Below are 25,376 nucleotides of genomic sequence, written 5' to 3' on the forward strand. Positions count from 1 at the left end.
ATGCAATGCCAAGCTGCTGCAAGCAAAGCCAACATAGTATTGGCTAGTATTAAAAAGGGGATTCAGTCCAGAGATACAATATTTCTCCCACTCTACAAGACTCTGGTCGGGTCACATCTGGAGTATGCTGTCCAGTTCTGGTCCTCAGGAAGGATGTGCTGGAACTGGAGAGAGTCCAGAGAAGAGCAACAAAGCTATCAAAGGGTCTGGAGGACTTCAGCTATGAGGAAAGACTACAAGCATTGAACATATTCTCTCTGGAGTGGAGACACTTGGGAGAGAATATGATATCAATGTACAAATGCCATAATGGCGACCCTAGCATAGGGAACAAAGTTTTCAGCAAGAGGACATTTAAAAGGGCACGCGGCCATTCACTAAAATTTGAATAAAGACGGTTTCACCTTAAACTGCGTAAAGGGTTATATACCGTCAGAGTGGTAAGGATGTGGAATTCTCTTCCACAAGCAGTGGTATCAGCAGGGAGCATCGATAGTTTCAAAAAACTATTAGTTGGGCACCTAACGACCACAACATACAGGGGTATACAATGTACTATTGACACAAACACATCATAGGTTGAACTGGATGGACTGGTGTCTTTTTTCAACCTCACTAACTATGTAACCCTTTACTCCATTTACTCCTAACACTAATCCTCCCTGTAACTCTAACACTAACCTTCTCTGTAACCCTCACACTAACCCTCCCTGTAACCTTAACACTAACCCGTCCTGTAACCATAACACTAACCCTTCCTGTAACCCCAACACTAACCTTCCCTGTAACCCTAACACTAACTCTTTCTGTAACCCTAACACTAACCTTCCCTGTAACCCTAACACTAACCTTCCCTTTAACCCTAACACCCTCCCTGTAACCCTAACACCCTCCCTGTAATCCTAACACTAACTATCCCTGTAAACCTAACACTAAATATCCCTGTAAACCTAACACTAACCTTCCCTGTAATCCTAACACTAACCTTCCCTGTAACCCTAACACCCTCCCTGTAACCCTAACACCCTCCCTGTAACCCTAACACTAACTATCCCTGTAACCCTAACACTAACCTTCCCTGTAATCCTAAAACGAACCATCCCTGTAACCTTCACACTAATTCTTCCTAAAGCAAACGTAACCCCTAGTTTGCAGTCACCTGTCCTGTGTTGGAATCTTCTGCTGCATAGTTCCTGAAAAAACCAACACCATAGTTCTGACATGCTGGAAGTTCCTGCTCCCTGGCATTCCCTTTTAAACCTCCTACTTTAGATTTACCTAACCTATACTTGCTTTATGTGATCTTGTTTGTAGGACACAGTCATGGCGCTGGAAGCTCTCTCCGAATACTGGATCATATCCTCCAACAATGACCGCAATGAGTTACATGTGGTGATTAGTTCCCTGGACAGATCTGCAGAACAGAAATTCATTCTCCGCAATGAGGACGCCATTCAGGAAGAGCTGGTAAGGTCTGTGGCTGGCACAGTGCTTTGTGCTGGCCAAGTGCAACCTAAGGTTCCAGGGCATGTGATAATGATTCATCCCCAACCTCAGGATTTGGTTTTTAGAAGTCGAGAAGGGTTAGACTCTCTGTTAGGTTTTATTTATTGTCTGTGTCCCTGCTGGGGAATTACTCCAGACTTCCTGTCTAGGCTGCATGGTATAATCAGAAGTCATGGGAATTTTCTCCAATGGACTTACACAGCAACAACACAGCTGAGCTGCATTTTTACCACCCTCCAACCTTAAAGTGGGAGTAAACTCCTATGGTTGATATTCACCAAAAGATAAGCCTATAATAAGACTTACCTATAGTTACTGTAAATATCTCCTAAATGTGCACCATTTAGGAGGTATTTACTTGTGAATGGGCCGGTGACGTCCCCGGCACATGTGCTCTGAAGGAACGGAGTCCTGAGCCGTGAATAATGGCTCCCGTACGCACGTCATCATGGCGCGGCCAATCAGACGGCTAGAGGACGTGAACCCAGAAGGAGGACCCGGTGAAGATGGAAGCCTTGTCAGCGGTGACAGTGCATCGCTGGAGGGCATCGTTTTAAGGTAAGTTTGACATAATGTGCTAATATGTGATGCTACCAGGGCCGCTGATGGGGGGGGGCACACAGGGGGGCCCCAACAGCACGGGGGAATCGGTGCGTTTGGGCAGAGGGGCAATTACAGAAGGAAGCCTTGTGTGGCTCTCTGCAGCAGGTAAAAAAGCAAGTTTCTCCCCCTCCTGCCAGCTTTCTGCCACTGCAGGGAGAGACACAGACACAGGGCATCGTTCCTGTAATTGCTTCTCCGACACCTATCCCCCTCCCTGTTCTGCCTTCTTCTGATCCCCCCTTTCCCCGTGTGTACCCCTTTCACTGTGCCGTGCCCCCCCCCCCCCCCCCCCGCAGCACTGCAGGCTTCCCTTCCCCTGTCCTGTAATAAATTAACTTTAAAAATTGCTAAATAAAATAATTGTAAACGTTTTAACATTTTTAAAATAAATTAAATGTAAAAAAAACAATTAAAAAGAGCTAATTCACACAAGTTCACTGTTATGTTTGTGTCTGCTAATAAAGATTTTAGAGTACTTTTAGTGAAAATATTGTCCCTGCCAGGTGGGCCCTACAGGTAGGCTGTACAGGGCCCCGTGATTTCTAACAGCAGCTCTGGATGCTACTAGCGCATTATAACTTTACCTTGCAAAGATAAAAAAGCATGGCGGTTTACTACCACTTTAAGCCGCAATGGCAGCATATGGGTGTGTGCATGTGCTGTGGCCATGACGCTTTGCATTGCAGCACAGCAAAATTTGCCTTCTTGTCACCCCCATACACTGCAAAAATGATCTCCACTACCTTGCAGAAAATTCTCCCCCTTCTGTACTTTCAGAAAATGTTCTTAGCCTGAAAAAAAAGAAAACTAATGGAGCCACCAGATTTAAATACTTTAATAGCTGCAATATATTACATACTGTATAGGGTTTAGTCTTTTATATCAAAACTGTTGCAAAGCACACGTTTGTGTTAATGTGTCCTAGTCCTGGGTCTACTTGAAAGGAGAGGATAAAGGGGAAGGATTTATGAAAAAAATAAATAATTGTTTTTTTTCACAGAGATCTATGGGGAAAAAATTTACAGTGAAGGTATCTGGAAAAGGAACAGGTATCTTAACGGTGAGTATGGCAATAATTTACTGTATATATATATATACATTCACCTGCCACTTTAATAGGTACACCTTGCTTTTACCGTGTTGGACCCCCTTTTGCCTTCAGAACTACCTTCATTCTTCATGGCATAGATATAACAAGGTGCTGGAAACATTCCTCAGAGATTTTGGTCTATATTGACATGATAGCATCACGCAGTTGCTGCAGATTTGTCGGCTGCACATCCATAATGTGAATCTCCCATTCCACCACATTCTAAAGGTGCTCTATTGGATGAGATCTGGTGAGTGTGGAGGCCATTGGAGTACAGTGACCTCATTGTCATGTTCAAGAAACCAGTGGTGAGATGATTTATGATTTGAGCTTTGTTATTAGATAAATTGGCAAATCACACCAACACAGGGTGGTACTGTGTGTGTGGGTGTGTAACAAATAGGAGAAAGTGCCACATCCTACTTATTAGAATGTGTATGGAACTGAGGGTTGGAAAACATGGACAAGTATACATTTTATTCAAAACTATTAAAAATTAAAACTTACATATAAAAATATAAGAAATATAATGTTAAAAACACTACATAATAAATTAATTGACTTATCCCACTTCAGCACTTGGAAATCAGGCTGATGGGGAGAAGAACCTGCTGTTGTTAGAATATACAATGAATTAAGCTCGACAGGTTTCGCTATAATACGCTTCTTCAGGAGCCTATTTTCTTTTGTAATCTATCAGGGCCAGGCAGCTCAGATAAAAATCGGATTCATAGTTGTAAAAGTTGGAGCAATGCTCGGAATGTCTATATAGAGAACCAATTGCAAAGTAGAATTGTCCCCTCGAGACTAATCTGTATCAATACTGAAGAAAAATTATACTCGTAGTGTGAGCTTGCAACATGCAATGCCATCTCTTAAGGTAGTAGATTTTCTCGGGTCCTAAAATGGTACTAAAGGCAGAAGGTTTTTTTCCTTAATGCATTCTCTGCATTCTGGTAAAAAACCTTTTGTATGCAGCCCCCCCCCCCCTTATACTTACTTGAGCCTGATCTCGATCCAGTGTGCCCAAGAGTAACGGCTCTCTCCGCTCCCCTCGCTCCTCACTCGACATGAAAGCAGCAGTAGAAGCCATTAGCTCCTGTTGCTGTCAATCACAGCCAGAGAGCAGAGATTGGGGGTTCAGGTCGAGCCATGCTGTGTGTGTCTATAGATACACATCATGGCTCAGGATCGAGCTCGCACAAGTGCCCCATTAGCAAGCGGCTTGCTATGAGGGTACTCGGCAGGGGGGAGGAGCCAGGAATTCCAGCAGGGAACCCAACAAGAGGAGTATTTAGGCTGTCCAATGGTTTTACACAGAGTAGGTAAGTATAACATGTTTGTTATTAACCCCATCACACCGACCGTATACAAATACTGGACTGGGTTTTTTTCCGTTGAGACGCATATTTGCATATCTCCCTTTGTGCTCCAAGTACAGAGATCAGGGTCTTACAGACAGCCTAGGCCCTCGTACTAACAATCGGGACATGGATGTCCCGATTCTGGGTCACCCGATCGCTGTAAAAGCCTCTGATTGGCTATCACAGTGATCAGTCACTATGAAGCCCATCCCCACTATTTTGCTTTCTCTGTGAATGGAGGAGAGAGATCCTTAGTCTCTCTCTTTCTCCCCCCCCCCCCCCCCTGCAGTGAAAAAAAAAAGTGTGTTAAAAAAAAAATAAACAATAATAAAAATAAAATTAAAAAATATCTAGATCAAGGTTTGATCTAGGCCAGTGCCAAGGTTTGTTTGGGTCAAAGTCTTGGTCAAATGTCAAGGTCAGGGTCAAAGTTTAAGGCTAGTATTTTTCAAGTATCACTGTCTGTACTGGCTACTGGGGATTGGTAATGGAAAAAGCTGGACAGGCGGATGTGGACAGACCTCAGCGTGTCCCTCCTAAATGCAAGTTACTGGAAGGATGTACATTGTCATGGGGACCCGAGAGTTAACTGGGGAACAGTTATGGTGAAAGGGGACATGGTGTACATTCACCTCTAAAAGTGGAGGCCTGCCTTTAAGTGGTTGTAAACACCTACATACACCCAGTGAAGTGACTGGCCTAATACACAGAGATTAAAGAAATCCTCCTACATAAGTTGTACTTGTTTATCTACAACTGCCTTTCCCCTACATCCATTCAAAGTGCAGAATTTACACGGAATCTCTCAGCTCTAAAAAGAAGGGGGAGGAGAGCTGAAGTTGCATCACTGAAACGAGTCCTGAGAGTTGATTGGATTGGAAGGTATTGACACCCCCCCTTCACACAGGACACAGGAACAGAGCTGAGCCTGTCAATCAGCTGGAAATCCATCTCCTGTCACCATATTTTTCTTGGTGTCAGGAAAACCTTTCAGATGTGATTCATGCTGATAGCAATGGAAGGAGACAGTGGACAGAAATGACACTTAGTGCTCGGGGTTGAGACACATACACACTATAGGGGGATGTGCTTTATTCATATTTTATTTCTGAGGTTTACAACCACTTTAAGCTTGAGTATTCCCCCACGCAGCCTCAGCCTTGTCCCAAGGCACAGGTGAAAATGGCAATAAAGTAAAGATACCCCATGTGTAGTGGAGTGATCCTGTTCAAGGTGCCCAGAAGAACTCACCCCAGGGTAGGCCTCCTATGTGACCCACATTTGGTGCCCAACAAGGAGGGGAACATGAAAGAGGTACCACCTGCCTACCCTTAAAAACTGATGGTTACCAACTCTGCATAAAAAAAGTAATATTTGCAAAATTGGGATAAGGAAAGAAAGTTGTGGCACTTTGTCAGTGCTGTCATGGCTGTACCAGGGTGAATTCAAGATATTATAATGTCTATACCAGTTTTTCTCTCTAGTTAACATGAAGGAACCTTTGAAATAACTTTCTGGGCTCATGGAACCTTTACTATTACTTAGTATATCTACAGCTCATGGTACGTTTGTGTGATGGTCACTGGGAGGAATGCTTCTTAAACTTGTGGGTATTTGGCAGTATCCTCCTTTACAAATAGCTAAAAAGATTGTTGGTGTCACTGATTACTAATCTGAGAGGTAGAAGTTGGTCATTGCTCAAGAAACCCTTTATCTCTGGAGGAACCCTAGGGTTCTATTAAACCCTGGTTGAGAAGGGCTGGTCTATACTGTGATTCCCAGCTCCTAAAAACAACACTTCATCTGCGCTATATTGCCAAATGTATTGGGACACCTGACTTTACACACACATTAAATCTAATGGCATCCCAGTCTTAGTCCATACTGTTCAATATTGAGTTGGCCCACCCTTTGCAGCTATAACAGCTTCAACCCTTCTGGGAAGGCTTTCCACAAGGTTTAGGAGTGCATCTATGGGAATGTTTGACCATTCTTCCAGAAGTGCATTTGTGAGGTCAGGCACTGATATGGACGAGAAGGCCTGGCTCGCAGTCTCCGCTCTAATTCATCCCAAAGGCTCTATGGGGTTGAGGAGCAGACCAGTCAAGTTTCTCCACCCAAAACTCACTCATCCATGCCTATAAGGACCTTGCTTTGTGTGCTGGTTCAAATTATATGGTGGAGGGGGGATTATGGTGTGGGGTTGTTTGTTAGGGGTTGGGCTTGGCCCCTCAGTTCCAGTGAAGGGAACACTTAAGGCGTCAGCATTAAAAGACATTTTGGGCAATTTCATGCTCCCAACTCTGTGGGAACAGTTTGGGGATGGCCCCCCTTGCTGTTCCAACATGACTGCGCACCAGTGCACAAAGCAAGGTCCATAAAGACATGAATGAGCGAGTTTGGGGTGGAGAAACTTGACTGGCCTGCACAGAGTTCTGACCTCAACCTGATAGAACACTTTTGGGATAAATTAGAGCTGAGACTGCGAGCCAGGCCTTCTCTCACCAATGCGCTTCTGGAAGAATGGTCAAACATTCCCATAGACCCAATCCTAAACCTTGTCTACTTTCAGGTCCAGAAGAGCTGAAGCTGTTATAGCTGCAAAGGGTGAGCCAACTCAATATTGAACCCTACGGGCTAAGACTGGGATGCCATTAAAGCTCATTTGCGTGTAAAGGCAGGCATCCCAATACTTTGACAATATAGTGTATGTCACAGCATTCTAGTTTATGTTTTTTTTTTTATAAATTCTTGGGTCGGATATTAAATGGCTGCCCTCACTTTTCTTGCTATTCTGTGATACCGACACTCACCCCTACTATACTCTACTTCCAGGTCCTCAAGAGGTATAACATCATAAAAGTAGAGGAGACTGACTGTTCGCAGCTTGGGTTTGAGGTAGAGCTTTTTGGAGATGATGCTGTAGGTAAGTAGTACATTTATTCATTATACCTCAGGTTTCCCAAATGATCTCTTAATATTGTTGTTTCTACACAATCTTCCTTATATTTGATATACAGCTTGTATACCGCTTCCAAGTACTATGGAAAAATATTAGGTTCGCTTTAACCCCTTCCTGTCGAGGGGTACGCACATATGCAACCTCAAGGAAGTAGGGCTTAATCTGTGGGTCCGCATATATACTCTACTGTGTTTGTGGTGAGAGCGCGCTGCACAGTGCACTCGCAGCACAGAGATCCAGCTGTCATGGACAGCATCGGGTCTTGTATTAACAATGAGGAACCAAGAGGATAGGTTCCTGATCACCTGATTGCTGTGATAGCTAGTGACATCTGTCAACATCAATGGCACAACTATCAACCCGTCCACCCATGCCAAGGTCCTAGGTGTAATCCTGGACTCTGAACTATCCTTTCAGCCACACATCCAGTCACTGTCCAAAGCTTGCCGCCTCAACCTCCGCAACATCTCCAAGATACGTCCCTTCCTAACCAATGATGCCACAAAGCTTCTAATCCACTCCCTGGTCATCTCTCGTCTCGATTACTGCAACTCCATTCTCATTGGCTTACCTTTGAAAAGACTATCCCCCCTTCAGTCCATCATGAACGCTGCTGCCAGGCTCATCCACCTTGCAAACCGCTCTGTGTCTGCTACCCCTCTTTGCCAATTCCTCCATTGGCTGCCACTCAACCAACGAATGAAATTCAAGTTACTAACCATAACTTACAAAGCCATCCATAACTTGGCCCCCAGCTACATCACTAATCTGGTCTCAAAATACCAACCAACTTGTTCTCTTCATTCCTCCCAGGACCTCCTGCTCTCTAGCTCCCTTGTAACCACTTCCCATGCTCGCCTCCAGGACTTCTCCTGAGTTTCTCCCATCCTCTGGAATGCTTTACCCCCATCTGTCCGACTATCTCCTACTTTGTCTACTTTCAGACGATCCCTGAAAACACATCTCTTCAGAGAAACCTATCTGGCAACCGCCTAACAACTGCACTTTTATTTTCTCCTTCAGCCCCCCACAGTTATTACCTCTTGTATCTCTTGACCCTCCCTCTTAGATTGTAAGCTCTAACGAGCAGGGCCCTCTGATACCTACTGTATTAAAGTGTATTTGATTTGTACTGTCTACCCTCAAGTTGTAAAGCGCTGCGTAAACTGTCGGCGCATTATAAATACTATATAATAATAATAATAGTGATTAGACACTGGTACAGCCTACCTGTGTTTCTCCTCTTCAATAGAGAAAATTATATATCTTTTTCTCCTTTCTAGAGAAGAAAATTCTAAAGTGTGTGTAAAAAATAAAGGTCTAAGTTAGGGTCAGGGTCAATGGTCATTCTCAGAGTCAGTCAGAGTCAAAGATTGGGGTCAAAGGTCAGTGTTCTATCAGTAAGATAAAAACATGCATTTAGTAAGGCCTGGTTCACACCTATGAATGTTTTAGTGCGGTTTCAGTTTTGCAGAAACACACTACCGTCCATATAATATGGTTTCCTATGGGTCACATTTACATCTGTGCATTTTATGGAAAGGACCAGGGACTTTTTTTCTGGTTTTTGGTTCCATAGACTTCAATGAATCAAAAACATGTATTGAAAACCACAGAATGCACCTGGAATATGCAAACTGCAACCTGACTATGTGCGTGGACCAGGCCTACTATGGGTGCAAACAAAAAATAACATACACATATCTGGTATCACTGTGAATGTAAGGACTTGGATTAATTTGTTTTAGGTTGTTCTTTGGTGGTAGTTCATGATAATAGCAAAAAATAAACAGCTAAATTTAAAAAAAATATTTTTATACTGTTCTGTTGCAGTTTTCCTTTGATGATAATAATAAAAAAAAAAAATCAGCAGATATCATTACCATTTACCACCAAATGAAAGCGCAATTTGTCCTGAAAAAAGCAAGATATAATTCAGCTGGATACTCTAAGCAGTTGTGATAAGTATGGTTTTACTAGACCTTGTGGGAATAACGGAAACTTGGTTCGACCCCTCACATGACTGGCTGGCCAATATCCAAGGGTATTCGGTGTACTGGAAGGACAGGGTAGGAAAAAGAGGGGGAGGGGTATGTCTCTATGTCAAGAATAATGTAAGGGTGATAGAGAGGAGTGATATAATGGAAGGGATAAGTATGTAGTTAGAATCGGTGTGGGTAGAACTCCATAGGGAAGAAGTAAAGGGAAAAGTAATTGTGGGGGTTTGTTATAGGCCACCGAACCAAAGGGAGGAGGTAGAGCTGGAATTTATATCATTGTTGGGTAAAGGGGCAAAGCTGCGATCATTCATCATATTAGGGGACTTCAATTATCCCGACATTGACTGGGAAGAGGGGACTACACACTCACAGAAGGCCCGTCTCTTCATGGAAACCTTACAGGACAACTACATGTCTCAGTTGGTGGATTCTTCTACTAGAGAAAATGCAGTGCTGGATCTATTGATCACTAATGACCCAGACCTAATCTCGGAGGTTGGAGTGCAGGACAACCTGGGCTCTAGCGATCATAGGATGATCACATTTAGCGTAAATAACAATATAACAAGGCAAGAGGGGAACATAAGAACCCTAAACTTCAGAAGGGCAAACTTACCAAAATTGTGCTCAATGATGGAAAGGGTAAACTGGGACCAAACCCTAGGAACACTGACCATGGAGGAAAAATGGGAATGCTTTAGGAACATATTAAACAAATGCATCTCACAGTGCATTCTTATAGGAAATAAATTTAGAAGAGACAAAGCCAAACCTGGCTGGCTAAACCGTAATGTTAAAAAACGTATTAGGGGTAAAATAATGGCCTTCAAGAAATATAAATCAGAGGGCACAGTATCGGCTTTCAAGCAAAACAAGGAGGCAAATAAGAAAAGTAAATACAAAATCAAAATGGCTAAAATCAACTTTGAGAGACAAATAGCGGAGGATTGTAAAAAGAACCCAAAAAAAATCTTTAAATATAGCAACAGCAAAAAAACCAGGGCAGAGCATATTGCACACATAATTAACGATGATGGGAGGATGGTTACAGAGGACACTGAAAAAGCAACCATGCTTAATGCCTTTTTCTCCTCAGTCTTTACACAGGAAAAGGAGGGGTACACTGACCATGACTGTATGGTTAGCAGTAATTCGCAGGACTTGCCGCTATGGCTAACAGAGGGTGAAATCAGGAAAAGGCTGGATAAAATTAACACAAATAAATCGCTAGGCCCGGATGGCGTACATCCGAGAGTACTCAAAGAACTTAGTAAGGTTATATCTAGACCACTGTTCCTGATCTTTGCTGACAGTATTATGACAGGAAATGTACCAGGGGATTGGAGGAAAGCTAACGTGATACCAATATTCAAAAAAGGCCAGAGGCATGTCCCGGGAAATTATAGGCCTGTCAGTCTGACATCGATAGTGGGTAAACTTCTGGAGGGGATGATAAGGGACTATATCGTAGAGTTTGCTAAAGACAACAACATCATCAGCAGTAATCAGCACGGGTTTACAAATGGGCGTTCTTGTCAAACCAATTTCTTAACATTCTACGAGGAGGTGAGCTGTGAGCTAGATAGGGGGAGACCAGTGGATGTGGTGTACCTGGATTTTGCTAAGGCGTTTGATACAGTTCCCCACAAACGCCTAATTTATAAAATAAGGTCTGCAGGCATCGACCGCAAGGTTTGCTCTTGGATACGGAACTGGCTAAAAGGGCGTGTTCAAAGGGTGGTAATAAATAGCGCATACTCAGACTGGTCTGAGGTGGTAAGTGGGGTCCCCCAAGGCTCAGTCCTGGGACCAACCTTGTTCAATTTATTCATAAACAGCATTGAGGACGGGATCATTAGTTCTATATCAGTTTTTGCAGATGACACAAAATTGGGCAGGGCAATAACTGCACAGCATGAGGTAGATATCCTACAGAGTGACCTGAACAAAATAACAGAGTGGGCAACGACATGGCAAATAAGGTTTAATGTGGAGAAGTGTAAGGTTTTGCACTTGGGGACTAAAAACATAAAAGCACTATACACTTTAGGGGAAAACCAAACCTTTTGGGGAATCAAAAATGGAGAAAGATCTGGGAGTCTTGGTAGAGGATAGACTAGGCAATAGCATGCAATGTCAAGCGGCAGCTGCCAAAGCAGGCAGAATATTGGCATGCATAAAGAAAGGGATGTATTCCAGAGATAAAACTATAATCCTACCACTTAATAAAGCTCTGGTCTGACCGCATCTGGGGTATTCTGTCCAGTTCTGGTCGCTAGTCCTCAGGAGGGATGTGTTGGAGCTAGAAAGAGTCCAGAGAAGGGCAACTAAACTAATTAGGGGATTGGAGGACCTTAATTATGAAGAGCGTCTGCAATCGCTTGATTTATTCTCCCTGGAGAAGAGACGCCTGAGAGGGGACATGATTTCAATTTATAAATACCTCAATGGTGATCTCAGCATAGAAAAAAAGCTATTCAGTCGAAAGGATTGCATGAGGACTCGGGGGCATACAATGCGATTAGAGGAGAAGCGTTTTAACCTCAGGCAACGCAGGGGGTTCTTTACTGTTAGGGCTACACGATTGTGGAATTCTCTACCACAAGAGGTGGTTTCTGCGGGGAGTATGGCTACTTTCAAAAGACTCTTGGACGTACATCTCAAGGATCAGAACATTCAGGGGTATGAGAGATGATTACGGCCACACACACCGACACAGGTTGAACTGGATGGACTATTGTCTTTATTCAACCTCAACAACTATGTAACTAGCACATGTCAAAGTTTCAAAATTGTGCTTAGGAATTTAGATTGGTTTTAACCTTAGGTGCGAAGGAGTTAAAATATATGTACAGTATCTCACAAAAGTGAGTACACCCCTCACATTTTTCTAAATGTTTTATTATATCTTTTCATGTGACAACACTGAAGAAATTACACTTTGCTACAATGTAAAGTAGTGAGTGTACAGCTTGTATAACAGTGTAAATTTGCTGTCCTCTCAAAATAACTCAACACACAGCCATTCATTTCTAAACCGCTGGCAACAAAAGTGAGTACACTCCTAAGTAAAAATGTCCAAAATGGGCCCAACGTGTCAGGTAACCAGGTGAGGAGTACAAAGACAAGTGTGTCTTGCCTACAGTCAAGCATGGTGGTGGGAGTGTCATGGTCTGGGGCTGCATGAGTGCTGCCGGCACTGGGGAGCTACAGTTCATTGAGGGAACCATGATTGCCAACATGTACTGTGATTTACCGAAGCAGAGCATGATCCAATCCCTTTGGAGACTGGACTGCAGGGCAGTATTCCAACGTGATAACGACTCCAAACACAGCTCAAAGAGGACCACTGCCTTGCTAAAGAAGCTGAGGGTAAAGGTGATGGACTGGCCAAGTGTGTGTAACGTTCATGCGTTTTTGTTAGTGGATGGATTTACAGCTGCAGAATTATTACACTCAGTAGCCTTTTAGAGAATCTGTTGAACAAACATATCCAACTCTCAGGACTTCATCACCGTGTACAGCCTGTTATATACCATATATATATTAATAGATGTTTAATGGAGGGATAGAATATATGAGGATATATAGATGAGAGACAGGCTATTGTATGGTGAGCACTAGAAGTAGTATTAGGAGAGTTGCAGGTGATGGTAAAGCAGATAGGTTCTGATGTCAAGTATAGTGCAGATGGTAAGAGGACACAGATGGAGTATACTTAGACAGAGTAACCTAGTGCAAGGATAGTTGAAGGTAGTCCCAAGAGCTAACAGTCTATGCAGATGATAGTGAACAGATAGATACAGATAGTCTTGGTAATTGCAGTAGATGACAGTAGGAGATTGGTTAGTAAGAATCCCCTGCGGGGTACTTATCACCTAGATAGGTTTAGGAGTAACAGTGTCCATTGGAGAGGGGTGATCCCGTAGCGAGATACGGATCACCAGCGAGGTTTCTGGCTTCAGTTCAGCAAGGGAGAATGTCAGCAGCTCCGACTTCACAGGAGTAGGTGCGGTGAACATGCGGTTTGAACGAGCGATGAGTGAGAGCAAACCGGCGATTGAAATAGCCGCTCATAGCGGCGCTCGGCAATGATGTCATCCGGTCTTAAAGGTATATGCGTCCTTTGTTACACAAGATGGGACGCAATTAGGAGAGGAGAAATATGGAGACAAGGGTACCAGAGGTACCAGAACATTACAGTACCCCCCCCTTAAGGCCGGCTCCGGAAGTCCTCTAGAACTGTTTTTTCCGGATATTTCGAGTGGAAATTGCGAATCAGTCTAGGGGCATGTATATCGGAGGTATCCAGCCAGGTGTCATCTTGGGGCCCATAGTTCTTCCATCGTACAAGATACTGGAGTCTTCTTCTATTGAAACGGGAATCCAAAATTTCTTTTATCTCAAATTCTTCTCCACCTTCCACTTGTACAGGAGGTGGAGGTGAGATAGTAGGCCTTATTCCTTGGTTAGGAACATGGGGCTTCAGTAGAGACACATGGAAGACAGGATGTATCTTGAGGTCTACTGGCAATGTGAGTTGTACTGCAGCTTTTCCAATAAGCTTTTCTATTGGAAAAGGTCCCAGAAATAGAGGTCCAAGTTTTTTACTAGGGATTTTTAGTCTCAGATTTTTTGTAGAAAGCCAAACAAGATCCCCACTGGCATATTGGGGAGAGGGTTTCCTACGGAGGTCGTAGTACTTTTTTTGTTGGCTATGAGCATGGGATATGGTATTGTTGAGTAATCCCAGAGAATCCTTTATCTGGGCAAGATAATCAGATGCCACTGGTTTACTTGATGGCAAGATACGTGGAGGAAGGAGTGTGGGATGAAACCCATAATTCAGGTAAAACGGACTTTGCTTAGTAGTGCTATGAGTAGCGTTGTTATAGGCGAATTCCGCCAGCGGGAGGAGATCTGCCCAATCGTCCTGTAGATACGAAGTATAGCAACGCAGGTACTGTTCAATGCACTGGTTAACTCTCTCTGTCTGTCCGTTGGTCTGAGGGTGGTAGGGAGAAGTAAGGTTACGCTCTATTCGCAGTATCTGACATAGAGCTAGCCAAAACTTTGAGATGAATTGTGAACCACGGTCAGACAGCAGTGTTTTTGGAATACCATGTAACTTAAAGACATGTTTCACAAGTAATTCCGCTGTTTGTTTGGATGAAGGTAGTTTTCGGATAGGAGTGAAATGTGCCATCTTGGTCAGATGGTCCACTGACACTAAGATGGTGTTGAATCCTTTGGAAGGTGGTAGTTCCACTATGAAGTCTAAGGATACCACTTCCCACGGAACCTGGGGTATCGGTAAACTACAAAGTAACCCCGATGGTTTCGTGTTGTCAATTTTAGACCTTGCACAGATATCACAAGATGAAACAAACTTTTTTACGGTTGTCTTCATGTCTGGCCACAAATTGCCTAGTGAGTAGATTGAGAGTTTTAGTCATACCCATATGTCCTGCCATAGGTACATCATGCGACAATTCTAAGATCTTGGTTCGCATAGTAGGGGGTATGTATAATTTATCGTTGTAGTAGAGGAAGCCTTCTGCGTCAGTAGTTAGTTGTGGTGGAGGTGAATCCAATCCTATGCTGTGCAAAATCTCCTCCTTCAGGGAGCGAACGACTCCGATAATACGTTCAAGTGGTATTATAGGAACTGAGGGAACCTCAGTACAATCTTTCTCGGCTAGTCGTGAGAGTGCATCCGCTTCTTTATTTTTGACCGCGGGCGTGTAAGTCACTAAAAAATTAAATCTCAGAAAGAATAACGACCACCGTACCTGCCGGTGGGAAAGAGTTCTATTAGTCTGAAGGTATTGAAGGTTTTTGTGATCAGTATATATCAGAATTGGCAATTGAGTGCCCTCAAGTAGATGTCGCCAATTCTCTAACGCCAGTTTTATGGCTAATAACTCCTTCTCACCTACTGGGTAGTTCACCTCAGGGCTACTTAATGACTTTGAAAAGAAAGCAACTGGGTGAAGAGGTGAGGTGTTTGTTGGTCGTTGTGAGAGAACTGCTCCTACTGCCATATTAGACGCATCTACCTCCAAGATGTATTGAAGGGATGGGTCTGGATGGCATAGTATGGGGGCAGTAGTAAAGCTTGATTTCAGCAGAGAGAATGCTCCATTTGCTTCTTTTGACCAATTAAATGGTTTCTTCGTGCTTGTAAGTTGTGTGAGAGGTTTCACAATCGCAGAGAAGTTCTTAATGAATTTCCTATAGTAATTAGAGAATCCTAGGAACCTTTGTAATGCTTTGCGAGTGGTTGGCACAGGCCAATCCAGAATGCAGGATATTTTGCTCATGTCCATTTTGATTCCACTTTTAGATATAATATACCCTAGGAATAGTACTTCCTCTTTATGAAACAAACATTTCTTTGATTTAACATATAAGTTATGTGCAAGTAGTCTTGACAACACAAGTCTCACATGTTTTATGTGCTCAGGTAAGGAATGAGAATAGATAAGTATATCGTCCAAATATACTACCACACAAACATCAAGCAAGTCTCGGAATATCTCATTTATAAAACGTTGGAAGGCTGCGGGAGCATTACATAGCCCAAATGGCATTACAAGGTACTCAAAAAGTCCGTATCTGGTTCTGAATGCCGTCTTCCATTCATCCCCTTTACGGATTCGAATTAAATTGTATGCCCCTTTTAGGTCCAATTTTGAAAAGAAAGAAGCCCCACGCACCTGTTCGATAAGTTCAGGAATAAGGGGTAAAGGATAACGATCCTTTATTGTGATGGCATTTAATTGTCTGAAATCAATGATAGGCCTAAGGCTAGAGTCCTTATTGCAGACGAAGAAGAGCCCAGCAGCAGTGGAGGAAGTAGAAGGTCGGATAAATCCTTTTGCCAAGTTCTCATCCAGATACTCCTTAAGATGAGAGAGTTCATCCTGTGAGAGAGGATAAACATGTCCGAAAGGCAACTTGCTATTAGGGAGTAGATCGATACAACAATCATAGTCCCTATGGGGAGGTAGCATTTGAGCGTTTTTCTCAAGGAAAACCTCAGATAAATCCTGATAACACTTAGGAATAATGTCATCCGGCAGTACAGACAGGATCCTATCATGTGTGGGGAGGTTACACGTCGTCTCACAATAGTGAGAAGAGAAGGCTAACGTTCTTGTTTTCCAATCGATGATTGGTTGATGTATGTGTAACCAGGGAAGTCCCAAAATGATTGGAAAATGTGGTGAAGTTAATACATCAAAGGTGGTGGTCTCCACATGAGACTCATCAGCAGTTACAAGAAGTGCCTGTGTCTGACTGGTGATAGGACCAGAGGATAAAGGGGTACCGTTAATAAAACTAACGGAGACAGGTTTGGGTTTTGAAACAATAGGTATTTTATTAAGGGAGATAAAACAAATGTCAATGTAGTTTCCACAAGATCCGGTGTCAATCATAGCCTTGGTGGTGATCCTAGTTTGGTCCCACTGCAATGTTAATTGAACAAAAAGATACGGATTAGAAAAGGAAGTTGTGAGTCCCCCTAGCAAGACATTTGAACACTCACCCTCTTTTCTGCGGACAAGAGGACAGCCGTTTACCAAATGATTCGGGGATGCGCAGTACATGCAAAGATGTTCGGTTTTCCTCCTGGCACGTTCAGAAAGGGTCAGAGGTGGACGTATCATTCCTACTTCCATAGAAGTAGGGTCAGCAGGCAACATCCGAGAAGGACTGGAAAATGGTGAGCCCATCTTCTCAGCCTTTCTTTCTCGTAGTCGTCTGTCAATATTGATACTGGTCTGTATCAGTCCCTCTAGAGTGCCAGGTAAATCCGCTCGGGCGAGCTCGTCTTTAACGGCCTCAGATAGGCCGAGTCTAAACTGCGTTCGCAAAGATGTGTCGTTCCACCCTGAATCAGGGGACCATCTTTTAAAATTCGCCACGAAATCTTCAACAGGTCTCCTTCCTTGTTTTAAGGCCCGTAATTGGGTGTCAGCGGTACTCTGCTTGTTGGGGTCTTCATATAAACTAGCAAGTTGTGCTAGAAATAAGGGATAAGAATTAAGGAGTGGATCATCCTTTTCAAAGAGAGCATCTGCCCAGGCCCGGGGTTCACCCGTTAAATAGGAGATGATGGTACAAACCTCAATTTGGTCAGTGGTGTAGGTTAGAGGTTTTAACAAAAAAAACAATCGACATGCGTTTTTAAATTCACGGAATTTGCTCCGATCACCAGAAAACACTATAGGAGGGTTTATCTTAGGCTCACGGGGCTGAGCAGCAGGAGGCTGTGTGAGACGGCCAAGCTGCTGTCTCAAGGTCTGATTTTCATTTTGTACCTCTGTAAGCGCAAGGATCAATGCATCTACTTGCTGTTTTAATTGTAGTACATGAGTGGATAATTCTGCTGAATCCATATTTTTTTTAAAGGCTCGTTCAATCTGTAACGTTCATGCGTTTTTGTTAGTGGATGGATTTACAGCTGCAGAATTATTACACTCAGTAGCCTTGTAGAGAATCTGTTGAACAAACATATCCAACTCTCAGGACTTCATCACCGTGTACAGCCTGTTATATACCATATATATATTAATAGATGTTTAATGGAGGGATAGAATATATGAGGATATATAGATGAGAGACATGCTATTGTATGGTGAGCACTAGAAGTAGTATAGGAGAGTTGCAGGTGATGGTAAAGCAGATAGGTTCTGATGTCAAGTATAGTGCAGATGGTAAGAGGACACAGATGGAGTATACTTAGACAGAGTAACCTAGTGCAAGGATAGTTGAAGGTAGTCCCAAGAGCTAACAGTCTATGCAGATGATAGTGAACAGATAGATACAGATAGTCTTGGTAATTGCAGTAGATGACAGTAGGAGATTGGTTAGTAAGAATCCCCTGCGGGGTACTTATCACCTAGATAGGTTTAGGAGTAACAGTGTCCATTGGAGAGGGGTGATCCCGTAGCGAGATACGGATCACCAGCGAGGTTTCCGGCTTCAGTTCAGCAAGGGAGAATGTCAGCAGCTCCGACTTCACAGGAGTAGGTGCGGTGAACATGCGGTTTGAACGAGCGATGAGTGAGAGCAAACCGGCGATTGAAATAGCCGCTCATAGCGGCGCTCGGCAATGATGTCATCTGGTCTTAAAGGTATATGCGTCCCTCGTTACACAAGATGGGACGCAATTAGGAGAGGAGAAATATGGAGACAAGGGTACCAGAGGTACCAGAACATTACAGTGTGTCTCCAAACCTAAACCCTATTAAGCATCTGTGGGGAATCCTCCAACGGAAAGTGGAGGTGCACAAGGTCTCTAATATCCACCAGCTCCGTGATGTCGTCATGGAGGACTGGAAGAGGACTCCAGTGGCCACCTGTGAAGCTCTGGTGAACTCCATGCCCAAGAGGCAGTGCTGAACAATAATGGTGGCCACACAAAATATTGACACTTTGGGCCCAATTTGGAAATTTTTACTTAGGGGTGTACTCACTTTTGTTGCCAGCGGTTTAGACATTAATGACTGTGTGTTGAGTTATTTTGAGGGGACAGCAAATTTACACTATTATACAAGCTGTACACCCACTACTTGTAACAAAGTGTCATTTCTTCAGTGTTGTCACATGAAAAGATTTCATATAATAAAATATTTACAAAAATGTGAGGGACGTACTCACTTTTGTGAGATACTGTAGGTTTACAATTACTTTACGTTTTTCAGAGCTCTCCCTGGAGTAGTGGCCAGAAATTGTCTCTTTGTTCTAGAGGGGACCAGCTGTGCAGGGAGGAAAGCAAGAAAAGCAGAACATATCAATTCTAGATTTAATTATATTCAGACTCTTATGTTATACATTTCCAATGCATTTTTATCTAGGGGCTCAAAGGACCCCCCTGCATCAGTGCTTATTACATTTGAACAAGACCAGACCGGACCAAGAGGGACTAATAAAATTGGAGAGATCCTGAAGGGTAATTAGTCCGGTTAGACCAGTACCTAGAACAGTCATCAGTCTAATTACCCCTCAGGTTCCCCCCAGTTTTATCATTCTGGTATAACATCACTAAGTCCTGATAAGGAAGGGCTCCTTGAACCTCAAAATGTGTTGGATTTTTATGACATAAGAATCAGAAAAAAACCGAATCTTCACCTTTTGTTTTAGGTTGCTTTTTGGTTGTAGGACATGATAATAGCAAAAAATATACGGCTAGATTTAAAAACAATCATTTATACTGTGTTGTTGCAGTTTACCTTTGATAATAACAACAGCGGCTGGTGCTCCATAGGACGGGGGGGCTGGGGGGCAGCAGACGGACCGCACCATATCCCCCCGGACCACACCAGGCAGCGCACCATACCCCCCCCCAGGACCACAACAGGACGGGGGACAGGACCCCCCCCCCCCCGCTCACTCACCCTGCCTGGATATCTGCAGCAGCAGGCGGTGGCATCGGCTTCTTCCTCCTGTCTTCTGCGTCTCCTCCCTCCTCCATGCCCAATGGCATGGCATCTCCTTTCGGCCAATCAGGAAACTGGTCTCAAGACCCGCTTCCTGATTGGCCAGGAGGAGGATCCGTGTAACAATAGCGAATTTTCATTCACTATTGTCACACAACTGGGTGGACTCTGCGCCCCGAGCCCACCCCTTTTGTTAGCCTATTAGAGCCTCTGGCTCTAATCACATGGCTAGGAGAGGGAGGCCCGTGCGCCCGGCGCCCCGCATGTGTATTAGGCGGCCGGACGCATGGATAGGGGGGGCGGCGCCCCTGCGCCCCCAATGTACCAGCCGCCACTTAATAATAATTAAAAAAAAAAAAAAACAGGAGATATCATTACCATTTACCACCAAATAAAAGTGCAATCTGTCCTGAAAAAAACAAGATATATTTCACCTGGGTACTGTAAGTAGTTACGAGGACATGTAAAGTTTAACTAACACACATGTCAAACTGCAAAACTATGTCTAGGTGTAAGGCTCCATTCACACCAATGCATTTTTTTATGCTTTTTGCTTTTTTCAGAAATGCAGGACATTTTTTTTCTTACATGGGTTCCTATAGAACACATTCACATCAATGCATTTTTGTGCCTCTGCGTTTTTTGGAAAGGGTCAGAGAGTTTTTTAAATGCAAAACAGGGCTTTTCTTGGTTCAATAGACTTCAATGGAGAAGCTGCAGAAAAGCATGTAGTGCGTTTTACCAACGATTTTGCAGCTATTTGCATTTAAATCTGCCCAACAACAAATTAAAAAAAAAAACGCAAATCGCTGTAAAATTGCAGCACGATCGCGGTAAAAAAAAAACCTGGAAAGCACACCAAAAAGCACTATAGAAACGCTCAAAAGCAACATGCATAGGTGTGAATCAAGCCTTTTACTTTTATCAGGAAATGGTTAAGGATATTGTAACATTTACAGTCAGATTGCAACATGTGTGGCCAGCTTTTTGCTTCCCCAGGACTGCATTTGGGTCAACACAGAAGCAAGATTTGAATGTTTTCTGCACTGATAGGAGGAAAGAACAGAGTAACAGTGAGATGATCTCACCTGTCTGCTGCTTCCCTTTTCAATGTCTGAAAGGAGCATGCAGATAGGAGGAGAGAGCAGAGGGACTGAGCTTATCAGTCTTCTGCTTCTTCTTTCATTGTCCAGTCAGAGTCTGGGGGAGGGACAGGATCTGTATGTGGTCTGCACTAATCAGACTGCATTGATATTTTTGTTTGACTAGAGTGCTCCTTTAATTTCCATCATGCACTGGACATAAATTGATCCTATATTGATAACAGGCCCATTTTTCAATTCCCAACCATTCTAAGTCATAACATGCAGGCCCAGTAGAAATATTCAGCAGACACACATTACTTACAACACAAGAGTGATCCTGAATCTCAGCTCTCTTTCCCCTACCTCTCTGTTTCTAACCTGTTTCAGGGCAATTGGATTATGATTATGATTATGACTATGAGGAAGATACGATGGCTGATGAACCCCTGGAGAACATTCACTGGCATGACCTGCGCAGCAGAGCAAGACGAGAGGTCTCCCAGCCCAAGGAGAAGCAAGTGAAAGTGGTCTACTCAGTATCGTTGTGGTAAGGACGATGACACTTTTACAGGATGCTAAATATTATTCTATTTATTTTAAATGTAGCATTCCCCCATAGGAGTTGCTGATTTCTGGATCCCCACTGCTGCACAGCCAGTCACACAGCATTTCCTTCAGGCCTCTTTCACACTTGTGCGACCTGAAAGTCATGCGACTTTGCCTTGTGACTTTGACGTGACTTTGAAGCATCTTGAAACAATGCCGGTGTAATCTTGAGGTTTATGGACCTCAAGTCGGACCAAAGCAGTGCAGGGACTACTTTGAAGTTGCACAGATATGAATGGTACTCATTGCAAAATCATGGGGTACGACTTATCATGTGACTTTGCAGTCACGAGTCAAAGGACAAGTCGCACAAGTCTAAGGGCCGGTTCACATTTGTGCGTTTGCGGAGATCGCATGTAATTCGGAGCGCACGACTCCTAAAATACATGCGATCTTTGTATGGCTGAATTCGCACCGCATCCGCAATAAACTCCGCACATGAGGCTTTTTCTTAGCCGCAGCAAAATCGGATCGCATTCTGTGCGAACTTGCAGATCACACTGCGATATGCGGTCGCAACTGGGGGTGTCATTAACTTTTAATTGACACCCCCTGCGTATCGCATATGGCAGTGTGAACTGCCAGAGGTGCGGATGCGATGCGGGATCATGTTGCATATTCGCAGCGTTCCCGCATCGCACAAGTGTGAAAATATGGGGCCTCATTCATTCAAACACAGTAAACAGTCTTTGTTTTTTTTTTTTTTTGTTTTATTAGGGGATGATAACTTTGAAAGTGTAGGGAATTACGGGATGCCCAAATTAAAAATGTCCAGAACGCAGAACAAAAGGGGACAACTCCCTCCCTATCTACACAGAAGATCCTCTTCTTCCTTCCTCCTGCACAAACTTGGTTCACTATGTACAGCACCTGCTGATCATTCCAAGGAAATAACAGGTTCCTATCAATTCAGCAGCAGCCCATTACAGGTTAGGAACGTCTCATCCCTTTTGTGGAGAAGTTGGCACATTGTGGAGTGAACAGCAGCTCTTTCTGCCTCCCTGTAGAAACTGAGCCCAGTTCTACCACTGCAGAAGACTACCAGCCCACCTGACTGCCACCAGCCCACCCGGCTGCTCGCTTTCCCCAGTCCTCCTTACTGGCACACACACATGTAGATTCCCCAGGGCAAAGTTAGATGAAGACTTGGCACACTGTGGTCTTCAAAAGAGTTCTGTTACAGCTGGCAGTCTCTCCCCATGTCTGTCCCTGCACTGTGCTGATCTACTCACTGTCTCCCCTTGCTCTGCTGACTCTCCAGTCTGAATCCCCCCAGCTGCATTCTGTGGTAGGATCCTTCCAGATCAGCTATCCCGAGCTCCAGCCCAAGGTAAAATCCTTCCCCGGCAGGGGTCCCTTAAGGGCCACTGACAGCCTGTCCTCAACACTGCTTCTCCATCTTCCACCCAACTTCCCTGATGGCATGGCCCATGTCTATTTCTGGTTCAATCACTTTTATTGCAGGAATATCATGAACATATGTGGTACACCAAAGCACCTAGTCTGCACACTCAGGGGCTCTGACTGGAGGCAGAAAGAACACAAAATACACAGCGTAAACAAAGGAGGGAAGGCCTCCAGTGTAATGAGCACAGAAATCTTGAATGTAACATACATATAGCTTGGGGCTAACCCCATTGAGTGAAAAAGTAGCCAGGACCCGTATCTTTAGAAATCTGTTTTAAATAGTCCTGGGCATCTATTGACATATAAGTTGGGCTTAAGAGCTCAATACGAGAACAAGGAGAACAGAGAGAAAAGAGAAGGATAAGGTAAAATTAAAGAAAAAGTGAAAGAATAGGGAATCCAGGATTGCACAAGATACCAGTTAGAGCCGACCCACACTTCCTGGAGGGAGATTAGGGAAAGCATACGGCATTCATGGTTCCCAGACTAAAAGGAACTTAGCATGTGTGTTTTTAAGAATACTGGACATTTGTTTATTACCCTCATGGTCGCCAAGCGGTCTTTCACTCCCTAGAAAGGAACCTTAGATTTCTTCCATGCCTGGGCGATTGTCCATTTAGCAGCTATAAACAAGTAGGTTGCCAATTTCTGCTGATGAGCAAATGGGCCTGGGACGGGGCAATGTAGCAAAGCAAATTTAGCCCCCTATCGGATGTTAAAATGAAACAGAGAATACAGTAAACCAAACACTCCGGACCAGAAGCCTACTAATTGGAGACAGGTACACCAAGTATGCAGAAATTCCCCATGATAGCCACACCCCCAGAAACAGCAATCACTAGAAGCGGGGTTGGCACGAGCAATAGGTACTGGAACCCAGTATCATTGTAACAACACTTTGTATGTCGCCTCTAAGGTGGCAGTATTGAAGGAACATTTAGCAATCGAAGACCAAGCCCTGCTTCATCTGCCGGATCGATCTCAGTACCCAAATCTCATTCCCACTGGGCCACATAAGAAAGTGAGGTGAAGGATGACCGGTGGTGAAGAAAGCATGGAGAGTGAAAATAAGACCTGGGAAATTATGACAGATGTGTTCAAAAGTGGTTTTCTGGAACAGATAGGAGGAGCTTTGCCGAAGTGATGCTAGCCAGTGTTGAATCTGAAGAAAGCTAAAGAACTCTGACTGAGGAGCTTCGTGGGACTCACTGAAGGTAGACCACGTCGGTGGAGCCTGCGTGGTCAACAGATGTCGTACATGGGTAAGACCCCAAGAGGTCCACCATGCAAATGCCTGAGATTGGTCAAGGTCAGGAGGAAAAAGGGGGTAATTAGTAATGGGTAACAGGGGCAGAAAGGGAGACATAAGGGAGCTTGAATTCCGCAGAGTCCCACAACTTTAAGCTATGTTGCATAAGAGGGCTTAGCGCCTTCGGGCGTAGTTTCTGCGGGAGCCATAGGAGCACTTGTATGGCGAGGGGGCGCAATTGGGTAGCTCTAAGAGCACCCATAGGGGAACGTTGGAGGAGGCATGAAGTAGGGCCAGTTGAAAGATATGGGCAGCTAGGTAGTATTTTGGAGACATGGGAAACCCCCAAGCCCCCCTGTAGTCTACGTATGAAGAGGGAGGCCTTGGAAATTCTAGGGCGTTTATTAGCCCAGATAAAGCGGAGGATCCTGCTCTGAATCAGACAGAGCAAATGCGGAGGAACTCCCACTGGTAGGGTATGGAAATAGTATAAAAGCTTGGGTAAGACTGTCATTTTTACTTTAGAATATGACCCATCCAAGACAGGTGCGGGAGCTGACATGACTGCATGAGAGCAGTCACCGATCAAAGCAGAGAATAGTAATTGACAGCGAATTGTGAGGAGTAAGTGGGGGTCAGTTGAACTCAAAGATAGTCAATAGACAAAGACCTCCAACGAAAAAGGATAAATGAGGCTGGAAGCTTGCGACCAGGTCAGGGTCTAGGTAGAAATTTAAGGCTACGGATTTTTCCAAGTTAATATGAACACATGAGATAGCCGAGAAGTGCGTTAGAAGATGTAGTAATTTGATTTGGAGAAAAAAAAGAAGATGTAGTAATTTGGGAAAAGTGCTAAGGGGGTTGGTCAATGTTAGGAGGGCATCATCTGCAAGCCCATGTCTATTTAAGGGCTTCTTTAGCTCCCTGCCAGTGTCAAGGTCTTCCTATTGGCAGCCATCTTGGACATGTGCAGACTGCTGTCTTATAAACTCTGTTTGCATCATCACTTGTCTGCTGCCTGGGCGTCGCTCAGTGATGTTGCACACCTGACTTTAT

The 25,376-nt window shown here is 43.9% G+C and overlaps 1 protein-coding gene across 1 annotated transcript in view; it reads left to right on the forward strand.

Annotated features, from left to right (window-relative positions):
• Positions 1 to 25,376, forward strand: part of LOC309560274 (complement C4-B-like) — a 249,941-nt gene that overhangs the window by 188,457 nt on the left and 36,108 nt on the right. Inside the window, exons 30-33 of the mRNA XM_082263867.1 lie at positions 1,315 to 1,467; positions 3,110 to 3,169; positions 7,399 to 7,489; positions 21,446 to 21,605. Of these exons, the coding sequence (XP_082119993.1) occupies positions 1,315 to 1,467; positions 3,110 to 3,169; positions 7,399 to 7,489; positions 21,446 to 21,605 (464 nt within the window). The remainder of the gene's footprint in view (positions 1 to 1,314; positions 1,468 to 3,109; positions 3,170 to 7,398; positions 7,490 to 21,445; positions 21,606 to 25,376) is intronic.

Source organism: Pelophylax lessonae (genome assembly GCF_965119305.1).
Source record: "Pelophylax lessonae genome assembly, chromosome: 7".
Classification (NCBI taxonomy): Eukaryota; Metazoa; Chordata; class Amphibia; order Anura; family Ranidae; genus Pelophylax; species Pelophylax lessonae.